At 38.2% G+C, this 22239-nt stretch overlaps 2 protein-coding genes across 3 annotated transcripts; one reads left to right on the top strand and one right to left on the bottom strand.

Moving 5' to 3' along the window:
* The first annotated feature begins 2209 nt into the window (after window positions 1–2209).
* Window positions 2210–9604, top strand: LOC135676525 (lactoylglutathione lyase-like). Its single transcript, XM_065187812.1, has 9 exons — window positions 2210–2295; window positions 5497–5620; window positions 5722–5846; window positions 6110–6174; window positions 6263–6475; window positions 6988–7035; window positions 7780–7887; window positions 7962–8114; window positions 9322–9604. The coding sequence occupies exons 2-9, from the start codon at window positions 5499–5501 to the stop codon at window positions 9364–9366; spliced, it is 879 nt and encodes a 292-aa protein (XP_065043884.1). The 5' UTR covers window positions 2210–2295; window positions 5497–5498; the 3' UTR covers window positions 9367–9604.
* Window positions 9605–17041: 7437 nt separating this feature from the next.
* On the bottom strand, window positions 17042–20311 carry LOC135676524 (uncharacterized). Of its 2 annotated transcripts, none has more exons than XM_065187810.1 (3): window positions 19836–20311; window positions 19070–19204; window positions 17042–18990 (listed from the first exon to the last, which is right to left on the bottom strand). In XM_065187810.1, exons 1-3 carry the CDS (start codon window positions 20241–20243, stop codon window positions 17338–17340), a joined length of 2196 nt encoding a protein of 731 aa, XP_065043882.1. In that variant the 5' UTR covers window positions 20244–20311; the 3' UTR covers window positions 17042–17337. The 2 variants fall into 2 exon arrangements, with proteins under 2 accessions (XP_065043882.1, XP_065043883.1); XM_065187811.1 differs by having other exon boundaries at window positions 17042–18975.
* Window positions 20312–22239: the final 1928 nt, after the last annotated feature.

Genomic DNA, 22239 nt, shown 5'->3' with positions numbered 1-22239 from the left:
GCCACCGCTTGGATTGTTCCAGCTCACTGGTTGGGCTCCAAACATGGCCCAAACTAGTCTAAACTCAGGCCCAATTGGCTCCTAACCAGGTTATAGGATTAACCCTTAATCTTAACCCAAATTATATGCAAACTATAAAATTAAGACATAGCCCTAAGCAAATTTTAATCGGCAACGTCGAGTTTCCTTCCGGCGAGCTTTCTAGTGAACTTCCAACGGACTTCCGATACACCCTCGAATTTCTTCCGGCGGACTTCCAACAGGCTCCCGGTCTTGTGGCGAGTTCAACGAGTCTTTGGCAAGTATCTGAACCTTCTCAGTGATCTTGGCGAACCTCCGACGAGCTTTCTGGCGGACTTTCGAAAACTTCGGCAAGTCCTCGATTCTTTCTTGGATGGTTCCAGCAGCACTTCCGAAGATTCTTTGGACTTTCGGTGGACTCTCGAACACCCATCGAACTTGACTCCGGTAAACTTGCTTTATGTTTTCATGCTATCGTAGTTAATCTTGCACATATAAAACACTCTTCGATATAGACAATTAATCCTAAGCATCTAATCAAGTTGTCTGACATGTCATTGGTCCCTCGATGCTTCGTCCGACTCTTCGGCGCATCGTCCTCTCTTGCGGCCTATTGCCCAATTGGCCAGTTGACTCCACAACTCCGATATCCTTGGCACAATCTCCACTCTTCTTGGCTCGATGCCCGAATCCACGGCCCGAAGCCTTCTATCGATACGTCGATCGATCCACCGACCCGACATCTAATCTTCTGACATATTCCTCCAGCCCAACATGATTTTTTGCTTTAATTGTCTCATCCTGATCGAAGCATCCTGCGTCACTCAAAACGTAGATTAAAATATAACTACATATTGATTAGTTTCATCATCAAAATTCAAGATTCAAAGAAAAATAAGAGTGATAGCCACCTTTTATATCTCATACTGACTTAGATAGTTTGGGAGATGGATTCAGTTGAACGAGATAATTGACTATTAAATTATTGAGTCTAAATCACTAGATCCAAATATTTAAATTCAAACAGTCAAACCGCAATCGAACTCTATAAGTCAATTTAATTTTTCTTCTTCTAAAATATAAATATGGACCTAAATCGGAGTATCATAGGTTTAACTGGACATTGATTTTGACTCATTAATTTAATAATTTCAAATCACATAAAATAATAATAGTAAATTCGTTTAATCCTATGAACATATTCATCAGCATATTTTGTTTAAAATGGTTATTTTTTTCATTTTGATAGCTTGTTATATATACAATTATTAACTATAAAAATACAAAAAAAAATTATTTTATATATCAAACCTCTGCACATCTCACATTCAACGATCCTACGGTCATATATTTATTATTATTCTCTTCAGAATTGGATTAGTTCTCGTAAATCCCACGTGTCATTTTACCTTCTCAAAGCTCATGTTGTGCCATTTAGCTTGAGTGTCCATCGCAATTATTTATTTTTCTTTCTTTGGAAAAATAATATCATTTATGACATGTTTGGTTGGTAAGTCTGAATCTGCATGTACCTTGAAACATAGCTTGATGCATTCTGTAGAAGTTAGGACCCCAAGCTCCAGGAGATTTGTTTCCCATGTTATCGGATCTGCGACCCGAGACGCAGCATCTCGATCCGCATTATATCACCGTCACGAGCGACACAATGCCAGCACGCGAGAGCTCATCGCAGCCGTCCGTCTGTTCCAACCAAATGATACCGCGGTGGTTCGTTGAGAGAGAGGCAAAAAGTTGTGATGAGACGGACGACTCTTGATGCATCGTCTTGAATCAGAGACGTCGGATCCGAATCCGCGCGTACAATAATTGGACATGTGTGGACCAGCCTTTAATTAAACGGTGAATAGAGAGCCACGTTTATCACGTGGAGTTTTCGTCGATGCTTTTTTTTTTACCATATTAAACAAAAAAATATTTCACGTTCTCTGAAATTTAATAATTCATATAAAATGATATAAAATATTGGCACGATTTCTTTTCTTTTTTATACATAAACCTTTGCAGATGTGATAAAATGTTCGGATCCTTTCCAATAATTGTACACAAAATGTACACCCTGTTGTTAGAGCCAGCGTGACAATCCGTGACATCGACCCACATAGACGGCTGTGATATGGAAATTGGAAGAATTGATTTAAAATCACAGCTCGAAGGGACCACATGAAGATTATCGGGCAAAAGGGCCTATTTATATAGAAGGCAGAGCAGAGAGAGTGTGCGACAACCACGGCTCTTCTGGGAGATTCATCTTCGGTAAGTCTCCGAGGCCCCTCGCCCTGTCTCTTTGTCCTCGTCCTTTCTCTTATTCGATATATGAAGAAGTTAGGGTTCCTTTGCCCTGCAATCTTTTATCAAGGAGAATGATCTTAGATGGGTTCAAGAGGATCATATGCGTTTCGGATAATGATGGCATTGACAAATGACCCTAAATCTCGATGTAGATAAAAAAAAAAAAATTCTTTTTTTCTCTTTATTGTGGGTGTTGGATGATATCGGATGGTTAAAACGCTTATGACGTCTTTGTATACATCGAGTAAGAGTTTTGGGCAAAATAATAGACTATGGTTAACCCCACTTAAAGCGAATGGCTAAAGTTAAGGGAGTCTGCGATTATTGAGTTCATTTGATTCTATTTACGGTTGGTTAACTTCTGGTGAATTAGGGCTAGACAGGGTTGAACTGACAAGTTATGATCTTTATTCAGTCTGTCCTTGTGTCAAGAACCATGGATCATGAAGGTGCCAGTTAGGTTAACTGGTAAGGACTTTGATAGATCATTATAAGATCCTGGGCTCGAATTTTATTACCTTTTGTAAATAAAATAAAACCATGGATCGTTGTAAAAAAATGTTACCTTTAGGTAATTGGGTGGTGAGAAATGAAGTCCGTTTGTTGAAATCTCAACAATATTGTTGAGTTTCATAAAATATGAAACTCAACAATGAAACAGTAAATAGCTCTTTTTGAACAGGAAAACGTTTCATAAAATATGTCTGTAACCAATGTGGCAATTTATCATTTGTAAAGCACCTTTTGATCTATAACTTCGATCCTCATAGCATGCATGTTAACCATGAGAAGCTACAACTGCAGCCTGTCCTTTACAGCACATCATTTTAACATTTCTTATTTTCAGTAGCTAATATTTGAGCAGTTTGTAAGAAATGGATACTTATGTTGATTATTTCCTTCTTTATGCAAAAGCTTCTTGCTTTACATTTCAGAAACTGTCGTTTTCTTAGAATGATAAAATCATGCACATATTTCTCTTGATTAGTGGAATATCTACTAGTGTTTTCGAAAGGCGCTCGGGCGCTTGCCTAGGTGCTTGGGTGAGGCGAGGCGAGGCGAGGCCCGAGCACCTTGTAGAATCCCCAAGCACAACGTTTCAATGAAGCACTACTTGGGCGCTCGCTTGAGCCTAAGCGTCGGGCACCTCGGGTGAGCACCTGAGCCAAATTTGATTGGATTCAAACTTTGATTCAATTGGACGTATAAGTTGGTTCAATTGAACCAATTAATATAGTTACCCTAACACCGTCCAACCCCCTCCCGCCCGACCCAGTAAAAGAAAACAAGGTGAAATGAAACCCTACATATGTCACCTTCGTTCGCCTTGCCCATCGCCATTGGCTACCTCATCCAATCTCATCCACCATTGCAGCTCGGCAGCTGTCACTGCAACTCGTTTATCGCTACAGCTCGTCTAAACCCTAAACCTCATCCGTCGCTATAGCTTTGTCTGTTGCTGTAGTAGCTTTGTTTGCCACCGATGACATCCTATTCCATCGCCTTCGCATGCTCCGTCCAACGCTGTAGCTCCGTCTGCCGTTGTCGACAACATCATCTGCTGCCTTTGTTTGCCACTGCAGCTTCGTCCATTTGCAGTTGCAGCTTCCTCTTCCCTCGCCTTCGTTAGCTGTCGACAACATGGTCTTCTGCCTTCGTCCCACCTTCCTATTAATTAAACTGCTTCGTCCATTCCCCCCTTCCTGTTAATTAAACTGTGAACGGATGAGCAACAACTCGTTTGGAGCTATTTACGTATATTTGTTGTATCTACAACATCATGGGCAATATTCACTTTGATTTGCATATGAAACTCCCTTAGCTTTTACTTGATGATGCCTTAGAGCAACCAAACATTCATGGTTAACAAGATGCTTTTGGAGCGGTTTAATTCTAACATAGGTCTCCATAAACCTATTTAGCATATTTCTATTTAGTTGCATATTATTTTAATTATAATATTCGAGAGTGCCTCGTTTTGCTCGGGCGGGCACCTAGGCGAGTGCCTAGTGCCTCGGGCATTTTGGATCTTAGTGTCAAAAGGCACCTAGTGCTTTTAAAAACACTGATATCTATTGAACATTCTACTATTGTGGTAATCCTTTCCAACCCATGTTTTGACATTGTTATTGTACCAACCATAAGGGTTAGCTACATGGATCTTTTCCCATTATTTTGCCTTAATTTGGGCAATATCACCGGTCAAAAAAATGCTATATTAGTTTTTTTTAATTTTCTGATGGTCTGTAAGTATGGGATCTCATTCGAAGAAATGAACATGCAATTGATGTTTGGTTTTATGTCATTGCACTGCATCATTTGATTTCAATAACTAGTGTTATTTGAAAAAGTATTTCGCTTGGTAGCCTAGCCTGCCTCTTTTTAGGGGCTCTATTTTGTGCTATGTGGTTCATCTGTACTTCTAACAAGAAAACTCATTATATATCCATCACTTTTTCCCTACTTCTTGGGAGAGAGGTTATATAGAGGCTAAATGATGAGTTATTTATTGATTTTACTAGTTATGATATTACAAAATAATTATGGTGAGCCAGTTTGGTCCCACATCTGATGTGGGAGGAGAATTGAGTGGGTTTATTGGGCTGGATAGGTTTACTACTATTTATTTAGGTTGAAGCATTCTAGATTGATGGTTGATGTATTAGTTATCCCATTAGGTCGGGTCATGATAAATAGTTTCAGAGCGAACTTAATATTATATATTGTTGAAACATCAAGTTGTAACATGGGGAAGATTGTGAGAATTAAGTTTAATCCCATATCAGACATAGAAGAAGATTGACTTAGTTTATAGGACTAACAAGCCAGGGTCATGACAATTATTGCTTTTCTTATTTGAGTTCTAAATTTTCTTATGAGTGTTCATATTTTGCTGATTTCCTTATATAATATACATATACATATACATTTGTTTAGATATGTATATTACTTTCAACTCCTATTTTTTTACATCTTATAAATTTCTTTTTAGTGCACTAGTATTTCTTGTGATGCTCATTTCTTTGCTTTAAGCTAGTTCTATGTACGATTAAAAATGATCTTTCTGGACATGTCTGATACAAAAGAGTTATTTATATCATTCTTCTTCTACGTTTTCTGTATCATCAGATATATTAACAGCAACGATTTTTTACATTCATTTAGATATGGCATCCAGCACAGGAGAAGAGACTGTTCCTAGTGAGAATGTGCTTGAATGGGCTCAGAAAGACAAGCACCGATTCCTACATGCTGTTTATCGTGTTGGAGATTTAGATCGTACAATAAAGTGGGTATAATCAAGAATATCACTTTGCCTTTTTTTTTCCTGCATTATCATTTATCTGTCATTTTGTTTCCAGCAATTAAACCATTGTCGTATTTTCTTAGGTTTTATACTGAATGCTTTGGAATGAAACTGCTCCGGAAGAGAGACATTCCTGAAGAGAAATATTCAAATGCATTTCTTGGCTTTGGTCCTGAAGATTCTCATTTTGTGGTAGAGTTGACATATAGTATGTATCTTGTATCCTGATGCAATTCTTCTTTCTTGATTATCTACTCATTTATTTTCTTCGTGATGAACTCTTTACTATTTCCAACTCCTAGTGAAATTTACTGAAGAGGATGTCAATTACCATGGAGAAGGATATCGCACTTTGCAATTTTTGCATTGTTTCCTGGCCATCTGCATGTGTTATAAGTGTGCATTTCAGTTTTTGTTTCAGACATTCAGTAAATGGCAGCTTAATTTGTATTTTTCCTGTCTTTTGAGCAGATTATGGAGTGGATAAGTATGATATTGGCACAGGCTTTGGGCATTTTGCTATTGCATCAGAAGATGTGAGTTGCACATCTGAAATGAATACCAATAAGTATACTTATTCAGCACTTCACGTTTAAATTGAATAAGAAATTATTGGAATTGCAGGTTTATAAATTGGTCGAAGATATCAGGGCTAAGGGTGGTAAGATTACACGTGAGCCAGGTCCTGTTAAAGGGGGGACAACAGTTCTAGCTTTTGTTCAAGACCCTGATGGTTATACATTTGAGCTTATTCAAAGAGGCCCCACACCTGAGCCTCTTTGCCAAATTATGCTTCGCGTAGGTGACTTGGAAAGGTCCATCAAGTTTTACGAGAAGGTATTTTCCAATACCATTTGGTTTACTAATTGTTTAAATCCAAGAATGTCCTTTCTAAGTTAATCTTGATCTTTTTCGTGAATAGCATGGTTGAAATACTTGCATTTTCATAATTATATGTTTAAAAGTATCTTTAATTGTCTTTATAAATTGTAGGAGAAGGTTTAGTAGTAGCACCAAGGAACTTATTCTTTTACCATAGTATATGCATATCCTACATTATGCTAGCATAGATGGAAATTTTCTTCTTTTTTTAATACTTTGAGGCTACCTGTCTATACAAGTTTTAAGTTTTGTTTTGTTTTATTTTTTAGAAGTTAGTCATACCAAAAAGTCTCCAGTTTTATTATTGGACTATATAATAACCTTGATTTTTAGAGGGTTATGATCTGAGATGAGCTATAGAATATCAATTTGTTTCCTTGCTAGTATTCTATGAGCAAATATATGAGATTTTCCTTTTATTCTCATCACTGTCTTTTTCACTTTTCTGTAATTTTCATTTAATGCAGGCTTGTGGGATGAAGTTATTGAGGTCAATAGACATTCCTGCCTACAAGGTTACATTTTCTAGCACCAATCTGATGGTTATGGATTTAATGATAAGTCTAATGATGTCACATAAGTCATAATCTTTTCCAGAGTCTTAGTTGCAAGCATGCATGTATTTATGTGAACATAGTTTGACACTTACATGCATAAATATACTTGTCTCTACACACACATCATCCAGCAGCAGTTCATAACATGTGTATTGATTCCTGCTGCACATAACTATTGTTGAGTTTTCTTTTTGGTCTTACATGTCACGTTTGTTAGAACCTGGTTTTTGGTAAATTATTAATATCAAATCTTTATATATATATATATATGTATATATATATGTGTGTGTGTATATATATATATGTGTATATATATATTTGTGTGTATATATATATATATGTGTATATATATATATATGTATATATATATGTATATATATATATATGTATATGTATGTCTGACATGAATACATGAATATGTAGCATCAAAGGTATGTAATTTTATATTTATCTATATTCATGATATTTATGTGACTGTGCATAGCTGTGTATGACAAGGATACATGAATAACTATGCAGCATGAAAGGTATATATACTTCAAGTCAGTTATGCTCATGCTACTTTATTTAGGTATACAATGTATGACATGAACACCTATGCATATCTAAGGTATATGTTTTTGTATTTAGCTGTGCCCATTCTATTTGAAGTTATGCATATTTTCATGCTTAGTATGTTTTTTTGTCACATGATTTCTACAGTATACTATTGCCATGATGGGTTACGCTGAAGAAATTGAATCAACAGTTATTGAGTTGACATACAATTATGGTGTGACGGAGTACACGAAAGGCAATGCATATGCTCAGGTTCTATTCATATCTTTTTCTAATCTGATTCTGTTAAGGATTAAATTACTAGCATCTGTTATATGTTTTTGTAGGTTGCTATTAGTACTGAAGATGTTTATAGAAGTGCTGCTGTTGTTGATTTGGTTACAAAAGAGCTAGGAGGAAAAATCACCAGGCAACCAGGACCAATTCCAGGAATCAACACCAAAATAACTTCTTTCCTGGATCCAGATGGTTGGAAAGTGGTAAGTTTCTCTCATCTGTTTCTTGATTACCAGTAGACAGGAATCAGTGCTGATTCATCTGCATTTTTGTTTCAAATGTGAATGGTTCGGTGCTATATTTAACCACAATTTAATCTTTCTTACAGAGAATTTAGCGAGTCATCACCTGTCATTGGCAAAAACACTTTTTAGCTTCAAGGTTCCACATAGGTGCTAATTCTAGGTTTTGTATGTCAAAAATATGTGAAAGCTCTCAATTGCTGGTAGCCTAATTACATGTAGTTTGTTATAAGGTCTATGATCTCAATTTGATATTGGTTTCATTGGCAAAAACACTTTCTGGCCCCAAGGTTCCACACTTTTTGGCAAAAACATGTGAAAGCTCTCAATTGCTCTTAGCCTAATTTCATGTAGTTTGTTTTAAGATTTACCATCTCGATTTGATATTGGTTTCAAAATATGTAGCTTGCTCATCAGGCAATGATATCTTCTATTGGAGCCTGTCAATAATCTTAAGTTTACATTTTATATCATTTTTTTTTCTGCAGAGAACTGTACTGTTTTTCTCTGTTATTGGTTTCCATGATAATAGAACGATAAAATGCTAAAACTGTTCATTACATTTTATGTTTATGAAATTTTCACTGAGTGCATGTGAGTTATCTTACATTATTAGTCTGACTGTTAAACTGAACACAGCTGCAACTACAATGGTGAGTACCGCATTTTCTTACGAAGATAATGCACCTGATCAGCTAAATGCCTAGTTGCAGGATTCCAACACAGAGATAGATGATTTAGGCATTTATTATGCAGTGCATTGCATCTGAAGTTTCTTGGGTGGCTGGAACACAATAGTATTTGATGATTTTGAATTGTCATGAGGATGATACAGATTTTCTGGTTTTTCATAAATAAACTTAAATCAAAGTTTCTCTGGTTCTTGAATATTTCAGTAAAATCATTTGCCATAAATAAGTGATCTAGCTGGAGATAACAAAGAAATCTTAACTTGATGCATCCATTGGAAGCAAGCGGCTTATAAGGGATTTTTTTAATATTATGAGGTGTGATGCAATAATTCAGTTAAAGCTTAGAAAAAATGAGGAGCTTCAAAAGTTAATTTATGATTGAATATATTCCAATCATTATGTTCATTGCCTTCTTATTGATGATCTGTTATTCGAAATAGGCAGCATAAGGCTGACAGTAATCCATTGCTTTTCAGGTTCTGGTAGACCATTCAGACTTCCTCAAGGAGCTTGAGGTGTGATCATGACCAAAGAGTGAACTTAAGTATGGTGGTATGTAATAATTGCAGTGCTACCTGAGATTGCCCTGTCATGTGATTTCTGGTTGTACTTGGAGTTGTAGTTAATTTTTTGCACACTATTTCCTTAGTGAACTTTTCATATGTAGCTTTATTTTGACAACTTCCACTGTTTCTTGCGATAGAACAAGATGGTCCTTCTTGTTATATGTTTTAAATAAATGTTAGCTATTAACTTGAAGGCATGGTTAGTGATTTTTTAATCTCTGGGGTGACATATCCTTATGTTAAGGATTGAGTAATGATGCTGAAATGCTTTCAAGCATCAAGGCTTATGTTGAAGGCCTTCTGCATTCTACACCAGATGAAAGTGTCTCCGACTTCCATGTCTTCTCATCTCTCATTCTTATTTTACAATCTTAGACCCTTCCATGTTCTTGTGTTTTGTCACAATTGCTTGGATGCATTTCGTTTGCTCACCTTGACAAGTCATGTCTCACTTATATCATTCTCACCAAGCTTAAATAATCACATCTATTTCACCAGATATACCATTGCTCAAAATACTCGGTGTTCTGAATTCTCCATCAAAATGCCCTTGTATCATATGAAAATTTTATGTTCTTTAATAATAGTTAATGTTGAAATGTGTTGTTCAAATCTTTTCAGCATAGGCGAATGGTCATATAGCATGCATAATGTATTTACCATGTTGTATATTACTAACTGGTTGATCAAGTTGTATGGAAACAATTTGTCCTTGTGTGATGTGGTTTAAGTGTTTTCATATATTTCTTTATGTGGCATAATTAAAAGAATAAGAGAATTCAAGAGGAGTAACCTTGTAGAACTTGAGAGTGGTGGGGTATTATGGAAGTTAGAAGGCCAAAAATACCACCCAAAACTATCAGTTTACAATTGCTAGCGCATGGATGGGGTAGTTCTTGTTGGCATGCTAAGATTATGCTTCTGACTTTTTTCTAATGTTATGAACAGAGACTTTTTTCTAATGTTATCATAGTTATTCCTATAATATATCGTGATAATATTGGGGCTACCTACTTATGTGCCAATCCAGTGTTTCATTCCCGCATGAAACACATTGTCATTGACTTCCACTTCGTGCGAGATCAAGTTGTTAGATATCAACTCCGTGTTTCTCACGTACATACAGTTGATCAACTAGCAGTTATGCCCGCCAAGATGCGTAGTTGCCGCCTTTGGATAATTTGAAGGGAATGAGTGTTACAGCATTGATGGTGATAAGACTTTGAGAAGTGCTCAGAGTCCCTGCAGAAATAGGGACAGGAATATTGAAAGAGGAAAATTAAGACATCCCAGATATTTTGTGGTTGTTTAAGTGATCTTTACAGAAGATGTAAAGATATAGGAGGGAGGGAGGAGGAGAAAAGTAGATCGATACGCTGCAGAGGAGGTTGCAACGATGAACTATAGAGGAGGCTGCAGCGATGCACTGTAAAGAAGGCTGCAGCGATGGGCGAGGAAGCTACAGCGATGAGTGAGTAAGTTGCAATGATGAGCGAGAAATCTGCAACGATTAGGTGAAAAAAAAAGTAGAGGGAAGCAGCTACAGATGGAAGCTGTAAAAACTACAATCGTTCCTATTGCCGTAGGAAGGCAGTGATGGCTGCAGTAGCACTTCTCACTCGAGTGAGATGTGGGAACGAGGAGGAGAGGTCACTGGCCAAGGAGCAGTTGCAAGGATGGCGGTCACCATGGTAGTGTAGGCGAGGTTCTTGTGAGGGCAAGAGGTGGCCAAGCAGTCTCTGACTCCGAAAAAGGAAGTAACGGCGCTGGAGGAGAGGTAAGCAGCAACATTGCCCTTTCCAATTGAACAGAAAAGAGGAGCAGTAGAAGGCTTCAGCAGAGCTGCCTACATCCGCAAGGAAGAAGGCTCCGATACCATGTAAAGAATTAAACGAAGAAGATAGAAAGATAAAAATTGTAGAAGAAACTATGAAATGTATGAGATGTAATTGCCTAGTTCATTTAGATAGTAAGCTCTTGATAGCTATTTATACACATTCAGCATGGAGGTTTTGCACATTCAGTAGGGGGGATTTTTCTCAACTGCTTAGAGATTTCCTTAACGGCCTTGAGGAAATCTTATATGGGAGACTGAGACATGGAGGCAGCTTGCATTCACCACGTGATTTCTTTTTCAGGTGGACCAGCAATTAATAGGGATGGATGGATGAGAGACAAATGGAGCCGGAGTCTGAGCCTCCAGACCCTTTCCCTCCTCCGAATCCTTCCTCCCGTGCACCGCGACCTCCTCCCTCCCCCGTTGATGGAACTCTCTCCCAGCCTCCCACCCACACCCCTGTCTCCAGCACCTCATCCGCGGCCCCTATGCCTCCCGCGAGACTCTCTGATCATGAGACCTCCCCTTGTGGTCCACCTCCAATCTAAGCAACTCTGCAAAACCCTCTGCTCCCACTTCGTGGGCGGGGCTCTTCCGAGGTGCTCATGGGCGTGGGAACGTAGAGAATTGACATTGCCCTTGAAGTTAAATAGCTGAAAATACACTCTCGATCGTCTTTAAATATAGAACTCGACCCCACGGAGCTCATCCCTATCTTACTTTATTTTGACTATGCTTTCAGAATTAAGCTATCTTTCCGAAATCGATTTTAATCGTATAAAGATCTTTCAAACCGATATATTTATTCGTTGTACTAATTCACCTCCCCTCTTAGTGCCACTCGTTCCTAACAGTACTTGACCACATAAGCTGAGTCATATTTTATCACATGAGTTGGATCATATTTGACCATTTGGGTTGGTCATACTTGACCATATGAGCTGGATCCTAAATTACCATATTGAATGAGTTATGTGTAATCACATTGATTGGATCATACCTGACCAAAAGAGCTGAATTGACCCGGTCTAGTAAATCAACTTGACTCAAGTTTAGACTCTTCTTATTAAATTAAATTTTAATATTTTAAATTATTAAAGAGTAACTCAAATTCATGAATTAAAGAAATTAAATTCATGATCTTAAATTTAAAACTAATTAGATAATAAAAACTCACACATAATTATTCTTGAAACGTATATATATTTAGTTAAATAAATTAAAACTATTATGTTAATCTAAAAATAAAAATTTTGAATTTGTTAAAACTTAAGAGACCATTATAAGTCAAATAATCATCTCAAATTAATTATCATTATTTATTAATCATAAAATTTTAATAATTAATGAAAAAATTGACTATGATTTTAATAATTAAATCCCCTTAAATCAATCTTGAATTGTTTCATTAATGTCCCAATGAGACAGCTTACTTCCAGATGTTATTGAGTCGGGAGAGTATCACCAATTCTGTTGTTATGATCCAGCCTTCACTGTTCTCTTATTCTTCTAACTCGCCTCCTGCACCTGGCATCGTTGGACGTGGCATCCATGTCTGCAGATCGTATACTGTTGCTTGATGCTTATTTCAGTGTTGTTGTTTTTCATGGTATGACCATTGCTCGGTGGCTACCAGAATCAACCAGAGCATCAGGTAACTCTATGGCATAATTTTCTACTCGGATAGATAACTCAAAAGTTATAACTCAAAATTATAGTGTTTTGTGTTGTTCCTTATGGCTTACCATGCCAAGTCAGCTTTAGTTCCATGTCTCTCTCTCTCTCTCTCTCTCTCTCTCTCTCTCTTTTTTCTTATTTTCAACCTTTTTTTTAGAATTTTGATCTGTGTATCAATATATAACTCTATGTTTTCAGATCCCCATGTGTAATAATAACTTATAATAAACTTCATGCTTGATGAAGGGGCTTTTTTTAGCTCAACTGCAGTAAAGAAAAAATGTACTGCATCCTATGAGCATTGTATAACCTGCCCCTTTCCAAAGAAATATCCATCACCTGCTCACTGCCAGTGAAAGATTCTCTAACAACTTCATTTCTGCTTACAAGGTCCGTACATCTCATTTGAACTTTGTGTCTATGTCAGTGCTGCTGCCATCTGAAACACTGTCCCATTGGATCATCCATCCTTGGATTGTCTTAGTCGACAGCTTGGAATAGGACTCGTTATTCATATTATGATCTATCTGTCTCTGAGCATGTTTGCAACTATTTTTAAGTCTAATTGCTAATTTTCTGTTCTATACACCCCACATCTATATCATGCAGCCTCCAGAGTGACTGAAGCTTAAACTATTTGTAACTGTTAATAGCTTTAAGCTATATCTGAAATATACTGCAGTCACCATCTTGATCTGGTTCCACATTTCCATAATCATTTTTGTTTCACCAAGAACTCTGTTCTACCTTTGAAAATATAGATTCCTAAAGAAGTCGTAATGGTTGGCCACTCTGCTTGGACTGAAACGTGTTCATTTTTAACTATAATACATTATCCCAGATCACACTACTGTAGTGGTTATGTTGGCGCTACTCAAATTCAATCAAAAACCAAGTGTTTGAAATTTCCATTCATGTTGAAAAGTGAATGCTTAGTGAAACTACAAAGTGTGGTATACAAGGTTCCATTTGCACCCAAAAATGAAAAACTAGGACAAACCTTAACATAGTGGAGCTTTTGCAAGTGTGAATATATCAGTAAATATCTCATCTCTTCTTTGAAATGGACATTTTCACAGCAAAGTAGGAATTTACTTTCTGGATCAATTTTGTTGTCCTCAGGCCTTCTTCACTCAGCTATTACAAGCACCTCAGGATGATGTTCAAACGATCATCAGAGATCGGTTCCCTGTTCCCAGATTCTTTGCTTGATATCGGTAGACCATAATTACCGGCACGTCAATTGAAGGAACTGCTGCATGATTTCTTCGGTGCAAAAAGGTCACTCAAAATCAAAGCACCTTTACAGAAAGAAACATAAACTAGTAGCCCTAGGTGTTACATAACCAGATAATATGCGACAAAATGTAGAATATCCCGGGATGAAGATGGTGTTCAGTGTTATCAAGTGTATGCACCGTGATTGACGAGTAACTTTTGCTTGTTTCTTCTACAGGCAAGATTCTTATTGGCGAAGTTGAACCCATCAGCCCATGAAGTTGTTCCTGGGGGTGATGGCATGTTCAACTTTCTAGTGAGCATCTTCAGATGTTGGCTGTTCAGTGATGAGAACATGTTGCAACCTTTTCTCCCCCTTTTTGTTCCCATGTGTCGTGCCTTATTTGGGTTTGGAAGTAAGATCATTATGTGCATAATTTTAACTCTCTCTTCCTCCCAATCATATTCTATAATTCCATCAAGTCATTTTTTGATACTTGACCAATAAAGCTCAACATATTCAATTTCTTACTTATATTCAGCAACCTCCTTCTAGAATATATGAACAACATTCCATGGCTGGCTTCCTTGTGGAACTAAATTGAGGTGGTGATGGAGCCTTTTTTTCCCGATCAAATCTTGTTGGCTTTTAACATAATGTTAAGATCAAAATAACCATGAGTAGGCATCATTTGTCAGATATCAAATTCACTGTTTTATTTATGAACAGAATATAATATGTATGAAAAGTGTATACAGAGAAGCAGGCAATGTGCCTCTTAGTTTTGTGGAATTCTCGAAGCAATTTGTTCAATACAGTGACAATGTATCACTTTTATCTGATATGTTCTGTGATCACTATTTTATGCCAAACATTAACAATGAAAGGTTAAGAAGCTGTCATTCATACTTCTAGTCATCAGTTTAACTGCTGCAACAGCTTATTGAGCATTGTCTCAAGCTAAACATTGACAGTGACAAGTTTTAGAAGCTGTTATACTTGGTAGTCACCAACTGAACTTCTGCAACAGCTCATTGCTGCTCGTTTAGCAGACTTGGAAATTTGTGTTGAAGCTGTGGAAAACTTGGGGCATTCAAACGTCTAAATAGAACTGCAATTTATAATTAGAAAATGCGGGGAAAGGAATTATTAGATCCATTCCAAATGGGAATGGGTAGGGTTATTAACATATTACCATGGTAATCACTTATTTGCAAACTTCGTGTTAGGTTAATAGTTTGTCTTCCATCTATGGAAAACTCACTTCGTACTATCTATCTCTAGAAATAATTTAGTAGTAGATTCCGTGGGAATTAGATGATCTTATTTATCAAATAGTATAGTTTGTCAGATCATCTAAAGACTGTGAGATGAAATCTATCTCAAGTCTTGTCTTCATGTAGCTGTGACGTGAAGGATGGATGCCGGATTCATGACGACGTGGAGATAGATAGCCGTACGGTTTGAGGATGACTTGGATTCAAACAGAGTAGTGGGATTTGCCACAGCCTCAAGTTTCTCAATTGGCAGAACGGGCAAAGAACAGCAGCATTTCTTTGTTCACGAGTTTCCCGCATCGCCAATTATTTGCCGCCGAAGTAAGTTTTAATAGGTTTGCCCAAGTAATCATATAAAGTACTCAACATAAAGGAACTCGAATTCCTCATGATTTCATTCATTACTCGTTTCAAACTTTTTTCCCTCGACAATCAAATTTTATACACACACAATATATATATATATATATACACACAATATATATATATATATATAATCATAAAATATAAATTAATATAATATTAAAATATAAAAATATGTTAATCATTTTATAATATTTTATCTAAAATAGTCCACGAAAGAGAAGGGAGAATGGAGATAACAATGAACAACACAACTCGTGATGAGAGCAAGAGGCAACGACAAAAAAAACAAAAGGAAGAGAAGAGGTGATGGAAAGCATCGATCATGGTGGGAGTAGGAGATAGTAGCAGTGGCAAAGACAATGACGATCGAGAACAACTAGAAGAGAGAGGAGAGTATTTTTATCAAATTAATAAAAAAATATTCCAAATAAAAATAATTATGAGTCAAATATTATTTGATAAAAGAATTCTTTTTTAAGGTGAAATGCTCAGCATGCTAATCCACTGAACTTGATTTCAAAATTCGAGAACAAAACAAACCCCATCTCGAGATAATGATAAGCCTATGATTCTAACATTTGGAGAGCAATTAAGCTCAATCTTGGAGGAAGACACAGTGTATGGCTGATCTCACAAGAGGAATGAAGTATGCACTAGTGGTGGAGTGTGGGTGGACGCAAGCAAGCAAGAAAGCATGGACGAGGTATGGAAGACAATGTCGTCATGAATTGGGTGACAGTGACACAACAAACTCAAGCTGGTTGCCAAGTCTCCTTAAAACATTTACGCATCAGCTGGTTCAGGTAATTTCATTGTTTCATGTCCTAAAGACTTGGCCTTTCTCTTTCCTTCTTGTTTGCTGGCCATCAACTATCATGTGTAATTACAAAGCTATATTGGTTGATCTACATCAGCTTGATCACTTCCTTACATCTCTGGTTCTAGTCATGAGAAGAATGACCCAGTGGTGCAGTTGCATAGCTTCTCCACCATGGCAGAAGACCCTTTTCTTCAGAAGCTGATAGAAACAACCTCATAGTTGCAGAGAACAAGGATTAACAGTGTCTGCCGATTGGAGAGGTACTTTTCTTGATCATTTCTAGTTCAACATTAACAAATACATCAAAGAGCAACCCAGCAGATGCATCCACTCCTATTTTTGTTCACCTGCCATTTTAGTTCATAGCTTTGATGCTCTTATCAAGAGGAATCAAGATAATTTACAGATCTCTCCAAAGTTCAGTAAACTTGAGATGAAGATGGAAAATTGCTCAACAAAGTAAATGTGTTATTGCACTTTGAAAGACATTGCTCAGAATTCAGTTGTCGTGACAGCATATACAACAGAATACAAGTTCAACAAGCGCTGCGTACTAGAGTTGCTTAATCAGTTGACAAAAATATGCAGAGAACTACAGGCTACAGGTACAAGAGGCAAAGCCTATTGTGGATACTGTATCAGAATCTGCCTCAAAGGGAGAACATCCTTGGCTTGATGACCAAGAATGTTTTTACTTTGTGTTTCTTCAGATTCTGTATTAACAAGCATGCTAAATTTTCTGTTTAAGGACATGGCGCAACTGAACCCTTTGACTCTCCAACCTTGCCTCCATCAGCTTCGACTTTAAACTGTGCTTTTGATTGCCCCGTGGCCATTCAATACAACCTTTCATTCCTCGATTAATATGATGATTCAGTGAGTCAGGAGAGCTCCACTGTCCTAGGCTCAAACCAACTTCATCCAAACCTATATCAGGAGATAAAGTTACATTGGAGATCCTTCCATTTGACGGCCTTCCATTCATATGCTCCACTGAAAGTTTCTTGTACTCTTCACCATTGTTTGAAGATATGGTTCCATTGGAGATCCTTCCATCTGACAGCCTCCCAGGTTTCACCTCAGCTGATGTTTTCTTGAGGTCCTCAACATTATCATGAGCTGCTGATCTCCAAAGTCTACATATCGAAGACACCTTTTTTCTTGACTTTGTGTTTGTAGAACAAACCTCTATGATCTCATTGTTTAGTCTGTTGTTCCTCATACCATCCTCCTTCCAGTCTGCTTCACTCGCCGAAGCATTGCTTTCTTTACAGTATCCATTAACAGATGGTTCACTTCCATCAAGTGTATTGCTTGAGCCTTGCTCCTCAGGATGACTCATGGTTTCCCAGTCACTATCATCGTCTACATCATCATTGCTATCTATCAACTCACGTGTGTGCTGCTTTGTGGGATGTTCTAGGAAGACATCTGTTTCAGGACTTGCCGTGTCAATCTTGGAGGCATGGCTTCTAGGGCTGTGACCACCACAAGGTTGGATGTATCTCTCGTTAATTTCTTGTGCTGGTTGGAGTTCTTCAAAGACAGCATAAATGTCTTCTGAAGCAGGTGGCGGCTGGTAAGACAACTCTTTTATCTCATCAATGTTAACTGAGTTTGCTTTTTCTCTAAGCAACTCAGCTTCTCTCATCAATGCAACATCCAAGTCTTCAGTCGTCTCTGCAGCCAAAAATACTTCTAGCTCCATTATTAGGTCCCTCAGCTGTGAGTATTTCTCCTCAAGCATCAGCTTTGCATCAATTAACTTCATCTGAACTCTTTCTTCACGCCATACCTCCGCCATCTGCAGCATCCTCTTCTCCTCCTCAACTTCTTCTCGGATCTTCAATGCTTCCAACCTCAGCGACTCGATTTCAGTTTTGTCTTCCCCAATCTCTTTAGCAAGCTCATCACAGACGTCCTCAACAAGCTCACGGGATTTGCATTCTTTTTCATAATCCTGCAAGAGCCGCTTCGCAGTTAACTTGGCCTCAGCAAGCTCATTGACCAGCTTGTTATGGACAATCTCTATCTTTTGCCGCTTTTTCCTCTCTCTATCAAGGTCAGCCTTCATTCCTTCAATTATAGCTCGGACCTTCTCATGCTCTCTGCTCCGCCATGATGCCTTCTCCTCAGCAAGCCTTTTCAAAAATTGGTCCAGTTTTTTCTTTGCTGATCTCCGCTCATTCTCGAGCTCATTGATGCGGGCATGAGCACTTTCGAGCTCAGTCCGGAGAGAAGAAACAATAGAAACTGTGTTCAGCTCCTGATCTTCAAGAAGCTTGAGGTGACTATAGAACCGGTATACCTCCTCCGATGTCATTAAACTGCCAGGGTCCCATTTAGTTGCCTTCTCCATTGCAGAACTCTGAAATCCAGCAAACTGTTCAACACGAGAAATATCAACCAAAAACACAGTAGCTGTCTAGAAATCCATTTAGTCCACAGAAATAAAGAGTTACCTTGTGGATACTGCCATATTTTGGACTTAGGACCGAGACGGGACTAGCAAACTCTTTCTTTATATTCTGTTTGGTGTGGATGTCAGTGCTAAGGGGATTATATAGTAGCTGAATTCCTTGATGCCCAGGGACAGGCTGCAATGTAAAAGGAGAGGTGGAAAGTGATGAATAACAACATTCAAATATCCAAAGTGCAATATGCCATCTATGAGAGAGAGAGAGAGAGAGAGAGAGAGAGAGAGAGAGAGAGAGAGAGAGAGCATCATAGTTTTTGAACCTACACTGTAACCCATCATCATGACTAAACTCTAGTTCCAAGCCTAAGTCTCATTCTATCTTGATGTGGTGAGAGCAACCATGAAACTCTGCCACTAACCAAAGATCTCAACGCATCACATTCTTCCCTATAGCTATAAAGGGATCTGGTGCTATTGACTGCTGGAGATCCTCTTTTGATGAAAACAGCAAAAAATCAAGAACAAATTGGTAAAAACGAGTTTTTTTGGTGATAAATCATCCATGTCATTTGCCAACTTTCCTAAATTTCTTCAAGAGATCCTTCTTCCTTTTCTGAAAGGACGTTGAAGATACTCTTAAAGGTTCCATTTTGGATGGTATCCGACAAAATGAGCAAGAAAAACTTGGTTTTTTTCACACAATCGTACCATCAAAATGTGAACTTTTTACAAAATCCATATCAATCTCCACCGCAGAAAAGAAACCCTAGAAAGGGAACGCAAGAGTGGGGATCTTGATGCTACCGTACCTCAGGACCTGGAGGAGCTGGACGGCCTTCGCCATCACGGAGGCCCCCACCGGAATCCAGAGGCCGCAGATGCCAGATCCCAGCCGCAAGCTTTCTCGCCGAGACCCGCGGCAGCGGCGGCGGCGGCAACTCACTGGCGCCGGCATCGTCAACCTTCCGGCCAGGTTCCGGCGCCGGTTTCTCGTTAAACTTCCACCGAAGCAGAGGGGTGGCCGGGCCGCTCCTCCTTCCACCGGAACCTGCGCCGCCCTTTCTCGGGCGGGCTCCGACAGCAGCGCCGGGGAATGCGGGGTTACGGATCCGGCGGCGGGGTTGGGGCTTCCTTGCCGGGCGCAGATCGGTGTCGTGTGGTGGCGCCAGGGCTTTGGAGGAAGGAATCCTCTCGAGGCGGCTAGCGGAGGTCGGCATTGGCCACAACGTCACTCCGACAACATTGAGAGAGAGAGAGAACAGTGTGCCTGCTCACAAAAGAAGAGTAGAAGAGACGAGCGATCGCTTAGAGGCGTTTACCAAAAGGTCCATACCACGTGCTCCAACAAAAATTACCTAATTACCCACGCAAGGCACGTAGAAGGGTAATATGGTCTTTTGGAAAATGAAGTGGTAAAATAATTAAAAAATACTGAAATTACACTCAAAGCTAAAATCAAAATTGAACTCAAATAATTTCCACACAAATTTTAGAAGTGGAGTTCTCTAAATTTCCACATAATCACATAAAATCATGCCAAGGTCTTAGTTCTTACAAAATCAGGGATAAATTGCCATAACATCTTACATGTGCTTTTCTAATTTTGTGGAAAATCGCAATTGTTCTCATAATATTTTAAAAGGTTAAAAGGGTATTCATGTATTTAATTTGTTTCTGCTAAATTCATGTGAAATTTTGTGCTTCTTACTGTCAAATTAAGGGGCATAAATGAAAATCCATAATAAAAAGACTTCCAACTCCCTCGCCATTAGATTGAGAGGGTATGGGAACGGGTACTCGGTTAGTCCAATTGACTTTGTGCAGCAAACTCCCAAAGCCACATCCTTAAAGAACTATTTTCCTTTTTTAATTTAGATTAATATTCTTTAATTTTCTATGTTATATTATTATATGTTATTGTCATGTTCCATAAGATGTAAGTAAATGACAGTCTGCAGGAGCGTACGTGGCACGATCATGGTTTTTTTGCGGCTGCTGTTTCGACCGGCAGTAAGCTCCCACACAGGAAAAACGCTCCGAGAAACCAGCAAAGCGGCCGAACGCGTGTCCCAAGGGGGACGTGTTGGACTCCGAATCGATCGGCATGACGTTTGCTGTGTGGAAACGGAGGCCCGTCTAAGATTGCACCGAGAAGCGATAAGGGAATCCGAGGGAGGGGGGAGGTGGGTGCGGAGCGGGGAACAGAGTGCAGGGAGGACCTGGGGAGGAGGCCTCTCGTCCCGCCACGTCGGAGAAAGCAACGAGGAGGATGACGCATCGCGGCACTGGATCTGGTCCAAGCAAAGAGTTAGCGGCATGTGAGAACGGAACCACCTTTCATTATCATACTGCTCTCCTCTGTTTTGGCTAAGTGTAGATAAAACTATTATTTGAGTCGGACAATTAGATTTGTTGTCATCCTATTCGACTGCACATGAGCTAACTGTAGGCAGGGAAGGCCGGACTGATTGCTAAGATGGGGATAGCAGGGATGGCAAGATGGAATTTGCACAAAGACAAATAATATTAACCTAAATTTATGGATCCTTCCCAACATAATTCAATCCATTTTATAAATTTTATCTTGAAGCCATCCTATTTCGATAAATATTTTAATTAGATAATATTATAAGCTCAGTATTTCCTGAATTATTATATTATCGATTGATCGAAAGTTAGAGCATTGAATCCACAAACTTTCAATTCATATAAGATTATATCAAAGAGATACTCGATAAAATTTCTCTGATACATAACTCAGTAATTTGATTTAGAAGATAAGTTTAATATCAATTTTATGAAAAATCTAACATGCTCTAGTACCATGATCAATTTTATAAAAAAATCTAATATCAATTTTATGAAAATTTTCTGAAAAATTTTAAGAGGGCATCATGCATGATAGAAATTTAACATGTTCTAGTACCACAATAAATATTTTGATCAGATAACTGATTAACAAAAGAAAAAAAAATATTTATCTTGTTATTGGAGCACATCATGAGTTTGAAACTTGCATCTACATCTTATTATTTTCCTCCGTGTTCAATATTACTCGTTCTTCACTTGGATTTGCTTTCACATACATATAAATATGATCATTGGGCCGGATCAGTGTATCTTTAGAATACATATAAATATGAAGAATTATACGAATACAACACAAAAAGCAAAAGCTAGCACAAAGAGTAATATGAATATCTTCTAATGTGT

The sequence above is a fragment of the Musa acuminata genome, chromosome BXJ1-6 (genome assembly GCF_036884655.1).
Source record: "Musa acuminata AAA Group cultivar baxijiao chromosome BXJ1-6, Cavendish_Baxijiao_AAA, whole genome shotgun sequence".
Taxonomy (NCBI): domain Eukaryota; kingdom Viridiplantae; phylum Streptophyta; class Magnoliopsida; order Zingiberales; family Musaceae; genus Musa; species Musa acuminata.
This window is presented reverse-complemented; position numbering and strand designations above follow the sequence as displayed.

Bases quoted from the DNA above. Each gene is read 5' to 3' on its own strand.
- LOC135676524 (XM_065187810.1), bottom strand. From the start codon at position 20,243: ATGCCGACCTCCGCTAGCCGCCTCGAGAGGATTCCTTCCTCCAAAGCC. The intron at 19,205-19,835 runs GTACGGTAGCAT...TTTACATTGCAG, and splicing joins CAGCTCCTCCAGGTCCTGAG to CCTGTCCCTGGGCATCAAGG. The intron at 18,991-19,069 runs GTAACTCTTTAT...CGTGTTGAACAG, and splicing joins AATATGGCAGTATCCACAAG to TTTGCTGGATTTCAGAGTTC.
- LOC135676525 (XM_065187812.1), top strand. From the start codon at position 5,499: ATGGCATCCAGCACAGGAGAAGAGACTGTTCCTAGTGAGAATGTGCTT. The intron at 6,175-6,262 runs GTGAGTTGCACA...TTGGAATTGCAG, and splicing joins TTGCTATTGCATCAGAAGAT to GTTTATAAATTGGTCGAAGA. The intron at 7,036-7,779 runs GTTACATTTTCT...TGATTTCTACAG, and splicing joins TAGACATTCCTGCCTACAAG to TATACTATTGCCATGATGGG.